At 43.3% G+C, this 13,377-nt stretch overlaps 2 protein-coding genes across 3 annotated transcripts in view; both read left to right on the top strand.

The window, feature by feature from the left end:
- Positions 1–555: 555 nt before the first annotated feature.
- LOC310857442 (uncharacterized protein) lies at positions 556–6,483 on the top strand. 2 transcript variants are annotated; one of them, XM_083763123.1, is made up of 8 exons: positions 556–1,242; positions 2,102–2,241; positions 2,591–2,773; positions 3,756–4,312; positions 4,597–4,721; positions 4,811–5,033; positions 5,404–5,521; positions 5,777–6,483. In XM_083763123.1, exons 1-8 carry the CDS (start codon positions 1,020–1,022, stop codon positions 6,095–6,097), a joined length of 1,890 nt encoding a protein of 629 aa, XP_083619249.1. In that variant the 5' UTR covers positions 556–1,019; the 3' UTR covers positions 6,098–6,483. The 2 variants fall into 2 exon arrangements, with proteins under 2 accessions (XP_083619249.1, XP_083619250.1); XM_083763124.1 differs by lacking the exon at positions 556–1,242 and adding an exon at positions 1,661–1,785.
- Positions 6,484–7,984: 1,501 nt separating this feature from the next.
- LOC310859537 (uncharacterized protein) overlaps positions 7,985–13,377 on the top strand; it is a gene marked incomplete at its 3' end in the record, with an annotated part of 37,105 nt that continues 31,712 nt past the window's right edge. Inside the window, exons 1-3 of the mRNA XM_083766129.1 lie at positions 7,985–8,403; positions 10,449–10,547; positions 10,862–10,960. Of these exons, the coding sequence (XP_083622255.1) occupies positions 8,139–8,403; positions 10,449–10,547; positions 10,862–10,960 (463 nt within the window). The 5' untranslated portion in view covers positions 7,985–8,138. The remainder of the gene's footprint in view (positions 8,404–10,448; positions 10,548–10,861; positions 10,961–13,377) is intronic.

Below are 13,377 nucleotides of genomic sequence, written 5' to 3'. Positions count from 1 at the left end.
AGTTAACAGTCTTTGTATTGAGTTTGTGCTTGAAATGTACTGGAATTCTGCAAACTGTTATTTCAATCAATCAATCAATCCCCATTTTCAACAGTGTTTACTGTATTGTGACACTTTTGCTTTGACAATGTAAGATAATAATGATCAATAATGAAGTCAGCTGACCAATCTTAAAATCCCAAAGTAAAGGCTTTGGGGTGTATGATAAATGGCTCCTCAAATTGGGGTTTATTTTGTTTCTAACTTATTAAAATAATTCATGTGGTTTCAGCAGGGATGTTTACGGAAAATTACAACAAATGCATTGACACTTTAAATTGTCAATTTGACTTATTTTTCTTCAGTGAGGCTGCAGTTGTTTGGAGCAGTTTGCAGAATGTTTTTGTTGGAAAATAAAGCTCACTGAAATCCCCATAAAAAAGGAGCGGTCAACACGCGTCACGTTTTGCAAAGAGTAACGTTTTTTTGTTGTTGTCCTATCCTTCTTCTAAATTCTCCTTGACGTAACCCGGAAGTGAGAGCAGTGCTGCGTGTGCGTGTGTGTGTGTGTGCGTTTACATCTCTAAGGTTTACAATCATTCACCCGCTCTTTGTTTTGATTTCTAACAGAACCAAACAATGACTCAAATAAACTAATATGAACTAGGGCTTCAGGGCAATATGTCGATATTATTGTCATATGAGACGACTACAGAAATGGTCTGGGATTTTAACAGGATATCGAGGATTTGTATTTTTTGTTGTATTTTACTGTAATTTATGTTCTGGTCGTAACCTTATACACTTTCACTTTAGTTGTTATTGCTATTTTTTATAATGTAAACATTACGGATGGTCTTGAGACCAAACATATCTTTGGGAAAATATTTGTCATCCCCACAATATCGAGATGGACCGTATTATATAAGAATACCAAAAGGCTATCTGATTGTGTGTCCATATCGCCCAGCCCTATAACTAAAAAAGTAAAGTATGAAGTGAAGTTGTTATTATTGATAAAGTAAGGCGTTGTTGTAACCATGTCGTCCTCGGTAGACTCGGTGATCAAGCAGCAGCTGGTTTCTGCAGCAGAAGACATTATAGTTCTATTTAAATCCAAACGTTTAGATTCAGATAAAGACAAAGGTCTGTCTGTCCTCCGTGTGCTGGTGACGGACAGACTGATGGACGCCGTCACTCACATCTTCATCACGTTGGAAAGAACAACTACAATTCGTAGACCTACGACTACAACTACTCGAGGTATAGTTCATTTAAATACACAGAAAGAACAATTACATACAGGTTCAACTTCATCAAAATACCCAGAAAGGACAGCTCCGCTGAGATTGAATCCACATGTAACACACCAGCGACACCTCCTGGGCAGGACAAGTTTAGTGCAGCTACATTTTTCGCACAGGGGCTGGACCTGGTGAGAGCAGGAGTGGACCTGGTGAGAGCAGGAGTGGACCTGGTGAGAGCAGGAGTGGACCTGGTGAGAGCAGGAGTGGACCTGGTGAGACGTAGGAGGGGCCCGGACAGGAGTCAACCCACAGAGCCTAGTCCTTCCACGCGCCAGAATGGTACCTCCCAGTCCCGGCAGAGTAGTTCAGGAGGAACGGATTGTGTGGCCCTGGTTTTTCCCTAATGGGACTGATCGAGGGTATAGCTACTGGGACGTAAGTCGGGACTTGATCACCCCGGCTGGGTCACCTGAGTGAGGGGTATGATGTTGGGAGACCCAAAACACAGATGACCTTGGGATACATCACTGAGGATACGTCCCAGGTGCATCCATGCGAGGTATTATTATTTATTTTTTAGTGTGGGTGTACATTGATGGATACAATAAACCAATTATTAGTAACTAACTACACTACAAGCAGTGTTGGGGAAGCCATTTGCTTTGTTAAAATGAGATAAAAATCAGCATTCTTACAAAACATAATACAAAGTGTAATCGGCAAGCCAGGCAGCCAGCAAAAAAATAAAGGAAAAGGCACTGCGTTTGAGTTTACTGCCAAATTGATTCATTTCATCTCATTATCGTTACTGACACGAGAGGATGTATGTGGTATTGTGGTTTGGAAGATGCCAACCTGTGATTGGTTCCCTGCAGATCTCTCACCCATCAGCACCGACACCGCTCAGAGCAGAGCTGAGGAAACGGCTCCCCCTCCGGCCAGCGTCACCGTCACCGTCAACGATGCTGACCCAGAAGATGAGGTTGACAGCAAGGCAGAGGAGGATGAGAATGAGGTTTGATTGATTGATTGATCCCATGCTTGCCTTTGCTTAACATGGGATGGCTATAACGGTGCCATTGTGGTCCATTGTACTCAATTCATCAGTTGTAGAAAGAAACTAAGAATATTTACTAAAATAATTTTTTTACTAGTACTTTTATTTCTACTCTACACTACATATCAAAGACAGATATTGTACTTGTTGCTAGTTGCTTTGTAGATTTGGATTATTATTACAAAACTATTTTTACTCAAGTACGTTTTGATTACCTGACTGACTGACTTTATTTACTTACTTACTTACTTGTACCAGAGTGTTTCTGCATTGCAGTATTGATTTGTTCCACCACTGAATTCCTCAGGCCGGCAGCAAGCCAGAGGAGGAGGGAGGCTCTCACCGCTGCAGGGTGTGTGGAAAAGGCTTTGGCCGGAAAGGTATCCTGATCAAACACATCGACCAGCACATCGACACAGACACAGAGCGAGTGTGCGGTCTGTGTGGCGACCGACTGGACACCACAGACGAGCTGAGACGTCACCTCCAGGTACACCTTCAGGGACAGAGTACTCGACCCCACTTTACTTGAGTAAAACACGATTGGTCAAATTTACTCCACTACAAATCCAGCGCAGAAGCGATAGTTCATGGTAGCCACCATCGGGCCCCGCCTTATCTCCGGAGAGAAAAGCCTGGTCCCAATTTAAGGCAGAGATTGCACAGCCGGAAATGTCGGCCCGGAACATCCGTCAGATGTATTTCCCCCATATACGATATGTTTTGACCAATCACAACACTTGTTTCATACACGGAGAATGTAAACAGATTTGTAAAGCGTCAATGTAATTTCCTTGAGCGGTACTTCCGCCAAAATCCCGCTACTTCCGCCAAATTCCAGCAATGCACTCTACAGCGTAGGTCAATGCACTCTACAGCGTAAGTCTTTATGCACTTTACAGCGTAGGGCTTGCCCAGCGTTGAGTTCATGGAGCCACAGAAGTCAGGAGGCTACATTTAATTATCTCTCCCCAGACCCCCGAGCGCCCCTTTGTGGCGCTGGAGGGGTCCCAGATATAAGTCGCATTACATGGGGGTCAGTACTCAGTAGCCTATGTATGTCAAACTGGGCATCCTTTTCAAATGGGGTCTTGAATGAATTTTCAGCGCAAGACCTCGACCTTGCGCGTGCGGACTCGGCCCCCAGCCTGGTACGCTAGTCAAAATATGGCCCTTGAGGAAAATTAATTGGGGAACCCTGCACTAATCAGTCGGTCTGATCTCAGATTGTGTATGTTGCAAAGGTAATCAGTAATGTCACATGAGCAGAGCCACAGCGCCAAATTAAATGCAATAGCATTGCAATAAAATGGTAAATGCTTAATCCTGAGCCGAAGTGTCTCAATGAAGTAAAAATTTGCTTAGTCAAAATGTTACTCAAGTAAGAGTCACAATTAATTTATAGAACCTTGTAATTCTTGTTTCAGAGAAGTAACTCTATACTATATATTTCGCTTTAATCCACGCGTCAGGCTCACAGAGACGTCAGCCGAACGTGTGACGTTTGCGGCAAGAAGTTCCCTTCCGTCCGCGCCCAGGAGACGCACCGGCGACTGCACACCGGAGAGAAGCCCTTCAGCTGCCACGTGTGCGGTAAGGGTTTCAACCAGAAGGGCAACATGACGACACACATGAGGAGGACCCACACCGCGGAGAAATGCGAGAAATACGAATGCGGCGTCTGCGGTAAAGACTTCAGCTACGCCCGCTCCCTGGAGAGGCACATGAAGTCTCACGCCAGTCAGACGCCTTTCAGCTGCAGGGTTTGCGGTCAGGGCTTCGTTAAGAACGCCGAGCTCAAGAGACACGTGCGGACGCACAGAGGCGCCGCCGCGGTCAAAACCAACCGCAGGAAGCAGGACCCCGTTGCCGCTCACTGCTGTAAAGTGTGTGGAGGAGCCTTTCACAACAAGGGCAACTTCATCAGACACGCAGAGAGCCATTTAAATGAACCGGCGGGGATGTGCGGGGTGTGCGGCGAACACTTGGACTCTGCAGTCGACCTGAAAGATCACCTGCAGTCTCACAGGTAACCTGTGCTTTGTAGCCATCAGTAAGAGTGATGCTGTAGGGTTACTACTGCTAATACTGACGCTGTTGGTCATTGTGAAACTGCACACACAATCCCTGGATGACAGAGCAGAACCTCTGCCTCACATTTTTCACATTACCTACCTGACCTGGCGGAGACTTGTGCTCTGAGGAGCACTTTCTTTCCCCATTTTTTGTGTGTATGTGTACTTTAACTGCTGTACTGTTTCTGGTGGCTTAACATCCCCCAACATCAATAAATGTCTGTCTGTCTATGTGTAGGGAGATGCAGACGATATGTGACGTGTGTGGTGTCACCGTGCGTGACATGGATCTGCACATGAGAGTTCACACCGGCCTCAAACCCTACAGCTGCAAAGAATGCGGCAAAGACTTCCCACGAAAAGGTGTGTTGTGTAATTCTTGCATAATAACTTCATTGAGATGACATCATGACAGAATGTGAAGGAATCGTTCATACATTTCCCATTGGCAGGGTCGCTGGAGCGACACGCGAAGCTGCACGGCGCTGAGCGGCCGTACGTCTGCGAGTTCTGCGGGAAAACGTTCCTGGAGAACGGTGTGCTGCGGCGACACCTCAAGAGCCACAGCGGAGAGAAGGCCAGGATTTACTCCTGCGACGTCTGCGGGAAGAAGTTCGCCATGAGTCAACACCTGGACGTGCACAAGAGGATCCACACCGGAGAGAAACCCTACAGGTAAAGTTTGAACTGAGTCACTCTGATGAAGGCAGTTGTTTATTTACAATGCGTAGCTGCATAATTTTAATCCTTGCATATTATGCATTAGCCACTTTATTAAAGGCTTTTTTACTTTTTTCTACAAGAGTGCCTTTGTCTCTTCTTCATCAATTAATCAATTCTGTCACCGAGTTATACCAAAGAGCACTTCTTTGGAGAAAGTTTGGGTCCTCAGAAAACATCTAATTTATCGTTCAAATGATTTTGAAGTCGAATAACTTTTTATTGTTGTTGTTTTTATTGTTATATGCCTATAAACTTGTTATATGCCTGTTCCTTTGTAACATTTTGTTTTATAAATAAACGTTACGTTATCTTTCCCCTACAGCTGTACGGTGTGCGGTAAAACATTCCGACAGGTCGGAAACCTGGACTCGCACATGAGGATTCACACTGGAGAGAAGCCCTTCATTTGTAGCCTGTGTGGTAAACGCTTCCGACAAAAGGTCATTGTTTATTTATTTATTTTATTATTCAATAGATTAATTTACTCTCACTTTCGAAAGATTTGAAAAATTGTGGAAATGGCTGATCTACAAGCTCGCAAAGGGTCACGGCGTGTTGGGAGCGAACAAAACTACATCAATACACGTTCAATTATCATTATGTTTTGAAGCCAGTGACGTCATCGATAGGTATGCTCTGAAGTTCTGAACCACTGCTAAATTAATATTCATTGTGATTGGTCTTGTTTGCTATAGGTGTCGCTGGAGATACACGAGAGGTTCCACAAGAAGGAGAAGCCGTTTGGCTGTCAGCTGTGCGATAAAGGCTTCGTTCAGAAGGTCGACCTGAAACGTCACATGCTGACACACACCGGAGAGAAGCCCTACGGCTGCGCTGTCTGTGGGAAGAAGTACCAGGAGAAGCGATCCATGGAATCGCACATGAAGGTTCACACGGGTCAAAATGTGATCCACCACGTGAAGGTTCACGTGGCTCCGAATGTCACCAAAGACTCTGCCGTGTCGACCAACAGCCAGCGACATGAAGCGCTGAATACGGACTTCATACAACTGTAACTTTAAAAGTAAAAACATACATACCTTTGTTCTTGCTTAATGTAAGTCGCTCTGGATTAAGAGCGTCTGCTAAATGCCTAAATTGTATACTTCATACACCTGAGTGACCTGACCTGTAAAGCTGCTGAATTTATCAAATGACATGTTTTGATTGAGTTTGTTTCACTCACTGTCTGTGCTGTTTTTACAGTTTTAGATGCAGTGGTGGGAAAATTACTCAATACTGCAAATGCAATGTAGAACTACTCATTTGCAAGTAAAAGTTTGGAATTCAAAATGTTGGGTGGAAGACAAGCGAGGGTCTTCATTTGGTAGAACCAGTAGAAGCCCTATAGAAGCATTCCCTACTTGATCATCAATTTAAAAAATAATTAAAACATTTATACAATGACAAAAACATGTCATGGTACGTTGTCTTTAAAACCTTGATTCATTGTGATGATTCATTCTGTACTGGCCATATATGGAGCGTGACTTGAGTGTACAGGGTTTGATGAGGTCAGATCAACATTAGGAAAGTCAAAACAGGAAGGACAGGTGGGGAGGGATCAACAGGTCAACAGGAATGTCAGAGCAGGTCAGCTCCATATATGGAGATCTAAGGGTTTGAGGTCAGATGTCTTTGACCAAAACATGCACAAGATCTAAGTGTCTCCATTATGTGCATATATGGAGGCATGATGTTATGAGGTGTGACCATGTATGGAGACGTGATATGGCCATATATTGACATTCCCATATATGGGGAAGCGGCCCTAGCGATGACTACATATATAATATATGCCCAATTGCCCATATGGAGATCCATGATGATGTCAAGGTGGCGCTGCTGGGGCAGATCGGCGCGTGCACGCATCTTCCTGTGTGACTGCAGACTGCTGGGCCAGTGCTGTCGCTTTGGCATGGGATCAACTCTGACCAAAACATGAAAAACAGGTACTTCCAGGGTCCATGGCCAGGGTTCATGGCCATATATAGCGTGTCTTGAATGCAGAGGGTTTGATGATGTCAGACTGACATATGATGGACTGACAACCATATATGGAGGTCTAAGGGTCTCCATGATGTCATGATGTCAGATCCATATATGGAGATCTAAGTGTCTCCATGATGTCACGTGGCGCGATACCATATATGGAGACGTGGGTGACTAACAAACTAGCGGACGGGAGATGCACGTTTTCATAGTAAGCGCAACCTTCGCAATAAAATATATAATATATAACGTCATGTTATATTGAATTAATTCGATCAAATCAATGCGACCTGCCATGTTAATAGTTAGGCCACTCCCTGCTAGGACTTAGTGCTGCCAAAAGACATGTGTTGTGTACACATTTAGTTATTACTTACCTATTAACATATATAGGCTACAGCTTAAAATGTATTTTAGTAGTCTCTCGATTGTTTTTCCTTTGTTTTGCAAATGGTTTCCAAGATTGACTTAGTTAAAAGCATTTTAAGCTATAACTAAGGCTAAGTTGAATGTAGTGTGACTGTGAGCCAAGAAGGTGGTTAACTTGTGGACCACAACTTGTGGTGCAACCGTGCAACTGGCAATGGCTCCTGTCGGCAGTTGCACCACCACCTCACACTAAGTTCAAACTTAGCTTAGTTCAGAGCCTGGCATAGCTTACATGACTATGCATATGCATTATGCATACAGTAATGCATAAGCTATAACAGTGGTGCAACTGGCTCCATGAGTCCCTGGTCATTTCAAACGTTTGAGTTTATCTTTCCCTCCAGCTCCAGCAGGGGGCGGTGTGATTGTCTTCTCCTTCACGCGTCTTTACTCTTTATTCTGGAATCCAGGCGTTGTTGACCCGGAACATGAAGTTGCTCACGTTTTTGTTTTCGTTCGCGTCGCAGTCCGCAGAGAAGAAAGCAGTCAGTGACGAGGAGAAGTATTTGTAAAATACAGTTCAGCAACATGGCAATTAAATTAGCTTTACATTGTAAGACATTAACCAGAGGCAACGCATCATAAAAACATATATGTTTTAAAATTCAGCCAGAGAGAATTTTACAAATAGTAAAAATGTCTTGTGAGATCTGGCTTCATGTGGATGTGGATGTGAGGAAGAGGATGCAGCGTGCCGCTCGAGATGTTGACGTCGTGATGAAGAAGAAGAGAGGAAGAGGAGAAAGAGTGGATCGTGTGGTGCTGAAGGTTCTGATGGAAGCGGCTGAAGACGTCCTGGAACTGTTCCATCTCACCGTGCACGACTTGGAAGATACTCTGGACCGCCAGAGGGCGCTGTTGGACACCCTGAACCCACACGTCAAACTGAACAGAGATACAGGTAACAGTGTAGCCCCTTTCGGGACCCTACGTAAAACTTTTCTGATATTTTGTTGAGTTTTACGTTGGGTCCCTGCTCACTACTGTATTTTCGTATGGAAATTCCTATATGCGGAAGTGGAGATTCTCTCTAAAATAGGACCCGCGGCATGTGACGCCATTATTTTCCTTGAGTTATTCTGAATTCGGTAACTTTAAGTAGCTATACATCCAGCTGCGAATATCTCCTGTGGCGCGGAAGCCGTTAAGTATTTTTAATCTTTGTTTGACCGATTTGGTCGCTTTATTTCTTCTTGTTTGTTTACCGTTTATTGTACCGCCTCCCGGTGTGCGGTTGGCTTGTGAGGCTACGTCCCTGCCTCTGATCTGCTGTGTCATAGCTATAGCGCCACTAGCTAGCCAGATAGGCGGTACAATGAGGTGTCAATAAACAAGGAAGGAAAAGAAGAATCCAAGCTTCCAAATCGGGCAAACATATATTAAAAATACTTAACGGCTTCCGCGCCACAGGAGATATTCGCAGCGGCATGTATGGGTACTTATACTTTACATATTCAGAAAGCCTCATACTGAAGAATATCGTCAAAGAGCGCGGGGAGGCGGTAAACATGTAAACATGAGCCAGTAAATGTTTTAATCAGGTGGCATGGACGATGTGGAACAGGACCCAATGCACTGGGTCGAACAAATGTCAGAAACTTCAGTAGCATTTGGGTTCTGCTTGGAGGGCTAGTAACAGTGATGACTGTGATGTATGTATCTATGGCCCAATCCCAATTGCCTCCCTCAAGCCCTGAGCCCTGGACCCTCATTGACTTTAATGACGTCAGCTTTAAGTGCTTGAGGGTGAGAGGCTGCAAGGGCTCCAAATTGTTGCGAAAGAAATGGGACAGCACTTTGAAGATGAGTCTGCCATTCATGACACTTTGCATCACTTTATAAAAAGTGTCCTTATTCACAGCCAGTGCCTACCTACATGCTTGGCCTATTTATACATGCCTCCATGTCTATCATGTCTATTTTAGTATTTAAGCTGATCATTTTATTATTAGTTTAATAAATACACTTTCCTGTGTGATATGAGTTGTAATATTAATAATATTCATTATACATTTCATTTCCATATTATTTTACTTTGCTCATTAGTCATTTCTCATCATGTTTCCCTTATTATTATTATTATTATTATTATTATTGTTATTAAATATATAGCCTAGCCCTATATCCTTCCATTCCGTCTCCTCTTGAGAACAGTGAGAAAGCACTATTGTGTTTGTTGACATTCTAATCGCGATACATAACTCATTTGCATACCTAAATGATTGACGTTCGGAGGATCCCCCTCATTCCACTGGTAACGCTATGAACTGTGGGTCATTTCTTTGCCAAAGTCAGCATCGACGCTGACTTTGGCAAAGGGCACATAAAGGGGTGGGGCTGAGCCCTCACTGACTTACCGATTTCAAATGGGACATCCCTCAAGCCCTCGCAGACTTAACGTGAACGCGCAGCTAAGTCAGTGAGGTCTCATTGAGTCAGCAAGGGAGTGGATTGGGATTGGGCCTATGTATGTCGGTGGCGTCGCTCGGCCAATCAGGGACCAAGAACAGCGATCAGCTGGGTATGTATGTCGGTACATTCCACCAGACAATGAGAAACCACTGACCACTGTACAAACCTAGACAACCAGCACAGAGCTTTTCGGACCAGCAGTTGTACCAGCAGTGGTGAGCCATACATGGCCTACTTGTTGTGCAATGCATCAAGTTGTTTCTATTTTTGGTGGTGGGGCTTTTTTTTACAAGTCCTCCTACTTGTATTAAAAGAAAAATCACACCTGTGTGAAGTGAGGAGGGATTATTCATTCATTGTCAAGGAGCACCCCTCAAAAAAGAAAAGAAACAAAAACATTATCACATTAAACGGTCATTTTCCTCATTTTATTTACACAAAACATTTGAGTAAGAGACAAATATATTTTATTCAAATCCTCTCTGTTCTTAATTAATCCTGAACTCCTCTGGGATCTTAATGGTTTCTTTACAGACTCAGTGGAGTCCAGGCAGCAGGCTCAGATGAATTCTCCAGACACAGCCAGACCTGTTTCATTGAAACAGGAGGAACCTGAAGACCAGCCAGACATCAGTAAGTCTCTCTCTTTTCCAGCTTCAAGGTGTTGTTCATTGTGACATACAACGGTTGTTGCTTGATGCACTAGGGTTGGACGATATGAAACTTCTAGCCCATATCGATATCCAATAGACTGGCCGATATAAACCGATATGATGTCATTCTGCATTAAAATAAAACTATAATATTAATGTTAATTCTGAAAAGGGAGTATAAACAGCCCTGTAGTTACTTCTTCCTTGTCTGTTATTATTGAAGTTGAGAATAAGAGGAGTTTCTGGTCTTAATTAATCCTGAACTCCTCTGGGATCTTAATGGTTTCTTTACAGACTCAGTGGAGTCCAGGCAGCAGGCTCAGATGAATTCTACAGACACAGACAGACCTGTTTCAGTGAAACAGGAGGAACCTGAAGACCAGCCAGACCTCAGTAAGTCTCTCTCTTTTCCAGCTACAAGGTGTTGTTCATTGTGACGGTTGTTGCTTGATGCACTATGGTTGGTGGACGATATGAAACTTCTAGCCGGTATCGATATCCAATAGAATATTGGATAATTTTAATGTTAATTCTAAATCTTCTTAACAACTTGCACCACAGCAAGCCAATCTGGGGGAACATTCACCAAAAGTAGCTGATCTACAAGCTCACAAGCTGTCATGATAAGGTTGTGCAGCCTATATATTTTGGTTCTTTGATTTTGTATATACGGCTTAGATTAGTCCTTTAATGGCAATGTGTACCTACACTACAGTATATGATGTTTTAATGCAGACTAATAAAAATAAGGCAACATAAATTAAACCCAGTGTGGAAAAAACCATTGGTTTGTGATCAGATTGACTGCTTAATGAATAGTAAAGACATCAGGATTAGGTTAAACCTGGCTGTTAGCCTGGTCCGGAGCAGGCTAAATCCACAGCATTTGTTTCCATGGTAACTAGTGTGGCATTGCTTTCATGAAACCGAATCAAGTCTCAACATATTCAGATTAACTGGCTAAATTAATCTGGCAAGATTAACCCGGTTTTCATGAAACCGGTTAATCGTTGATCCAGGATATATTAACCCATTTTGGGCGGGAACCCCTTTTGGTGTTTTAAACATTATGTTATAATTTAGCTATTGAAAAATATCAGATCTGCTATTTTAAAAAAACTCGTGAAAATGTGCCTCAAATTTGGAACGTTTTTAACTCAAATGTTTGCTTCTGGGGGGGTCCCTGGAACAACATATTTTCAGATGGGGGTCGGAGGCCAATATCACATCATTGTTGGGGTCCTTGACATGAAATATTGAGTGATATTATAGGCCTAGAGAAACATAGGTATTTCAGAAAACTGTCAGGATTTAGAAGACCTTTTTTTCCAGGCCTAAATGGGTTAAACCAGGATATCTGTTAAATCCCGGTTTAATCCCTAATCCTAGTTTTGTTGAAACAGGCCCCAGGGCAATCTCATTGCCAAAAGCCATGGAACTTGTGCCTAAACTCATGTGGAAGTGGAACACATCTGTCATTTTGTATGTGAAGAAATTTGTAAAAACTGCAAGCAGCAATTTACAATTTAGGCATTTAGCAGACGCTCTTAATCCAGAGCGATTTACATTAAGCAAGAACAAAAAAGCATGGGAATACATCACATAAAAAGCATTTATCATGAAACATGTGTAAGCTAAGAAAGTAACAGTGGAATATCTATATAATGAAACTATACATATAAACTATACATATATTCTACTATGCTATACATATGTACTATGACGTGCTATGACTACATACAATGCAATTATAGTGCTGTCTACATAACATGCTATAAGTCTGTATCAAATGCTATCTAAGTCTACAGAAATGCTATCTAAGGGGGTAGGGTAAGTGCTACAGGCCATGATGGAGTCTGAAAAGGTGGGTTTTCAGACTACGGCAGAAGATTGGGAGTGATGCTGCAGTTCTGACTGCAATGGGAAGTGCATTCCACAGTTTTGGAGCCAGAAGGGATAAGGGCAATAAGAGGGGCCAAGGAATGCAGCAATAAGTAAGACTATATGCAATATGCACAATAAGTGGTTCTGCAGCCAGCTAAGCGGGTCTGCAGCCAGCCAGCAGCGTTGTTGAGCAGCCTGCACCTCTCAGTTCACACAGGTGTGATTTTTCTTATTGCTTGTCGCAAAACTCCCTTTTTGAAACGATCGAGCTCCTCGCCACTCGCCCTACACACTTCCACTCGGTTTGAGCATAGATAGATATATAAATAATAGAGACGGCACCGGAATTCCCCTCCCAACCGGCTTGTGTCTGTTATTTATATATCTATGCTCAAACCGAGTGGAAGTGTGTAGGCAGGGAGAGTGGCGAGGAGCTCGTTTCAAAAATGGAGCCTGTCTGTACTCTGTACTGGGAAGTGCAAGTGAAGTACTCTGTACTAGGCAGGCAGGCATACATACAACGTTGTACGATTTGTCACACATGTTACCGCAGTGACATTCTTTCTCCGCATTTGACCCATCTCTTGGAGCGGTGAGCTGCTGCCATGCCGCGCTCGGGAATCATTTGATTAGTAGATTTGACCCCCCAATCCAACCCTTGATGCGGAGTGCCAAGCAGGGAGGCATTGGGTCTCATTTTTACAGTCTTTGGTATGACCCGGCCGGGGATCGAACCCCGACCTCCCAGTTTCAGAGCGGACACTCTAACCACAAGGCCACTGTCTGGTCAATGCAGGTGACCACTGACCAGCACTGCTGCGCTAAACAGTGTGACAGCTCCACAAATCAACTGTGGCATTACTTAATTTGCTTGAGGCAAGATTATATTAAGATGTAAATGTGTAATAAAAAATATATAATATAAT

This window comes from Protomyctophum parallelum, assembly GCF_964188405.1.
Source record: "Protomyctophum parallelum genome assembly, chromosome: 1".
In the NCBI taxonomy this organism is placed as follows: domain Eukaryota; kingdom Metazoa; phylum Chordata; class Actinopteri; order Myctophiformes; family Myctophidae; genus Protomyctophum; species Protomyctophum parallelum.
Note: the sequence above shows the minus strand (reverse complement) of the source record. Positions and strands in the feature narration are given on the sequence as shown.

Excerpts from the sequence above, each read along its gene's own strand:
- LOC310857442 (XM_083763123.1), top strand. The coding sequence starts at position 1,020 with ATGTCGTCCTCGGTAGACTCGGTGATCAAGCAGCAGCTGGTTTCTGCA. Across the intron at positions 2,242-2,590 it reads CAGAGGAGGATGAGAATGAG|GCCGGCAGCAAGCCAGAGGA; the intron begins GTTTGATTGATT and ends TGAATTCCTCAG. Across the intron at positions 4,722-4,810 it reads CAAAGACTTCCCACGAAAAG|GGTCGCTGGAGCGACACGCG; the intron begins GTGTGTTGTGTA and ends TCCCATTGGCAG.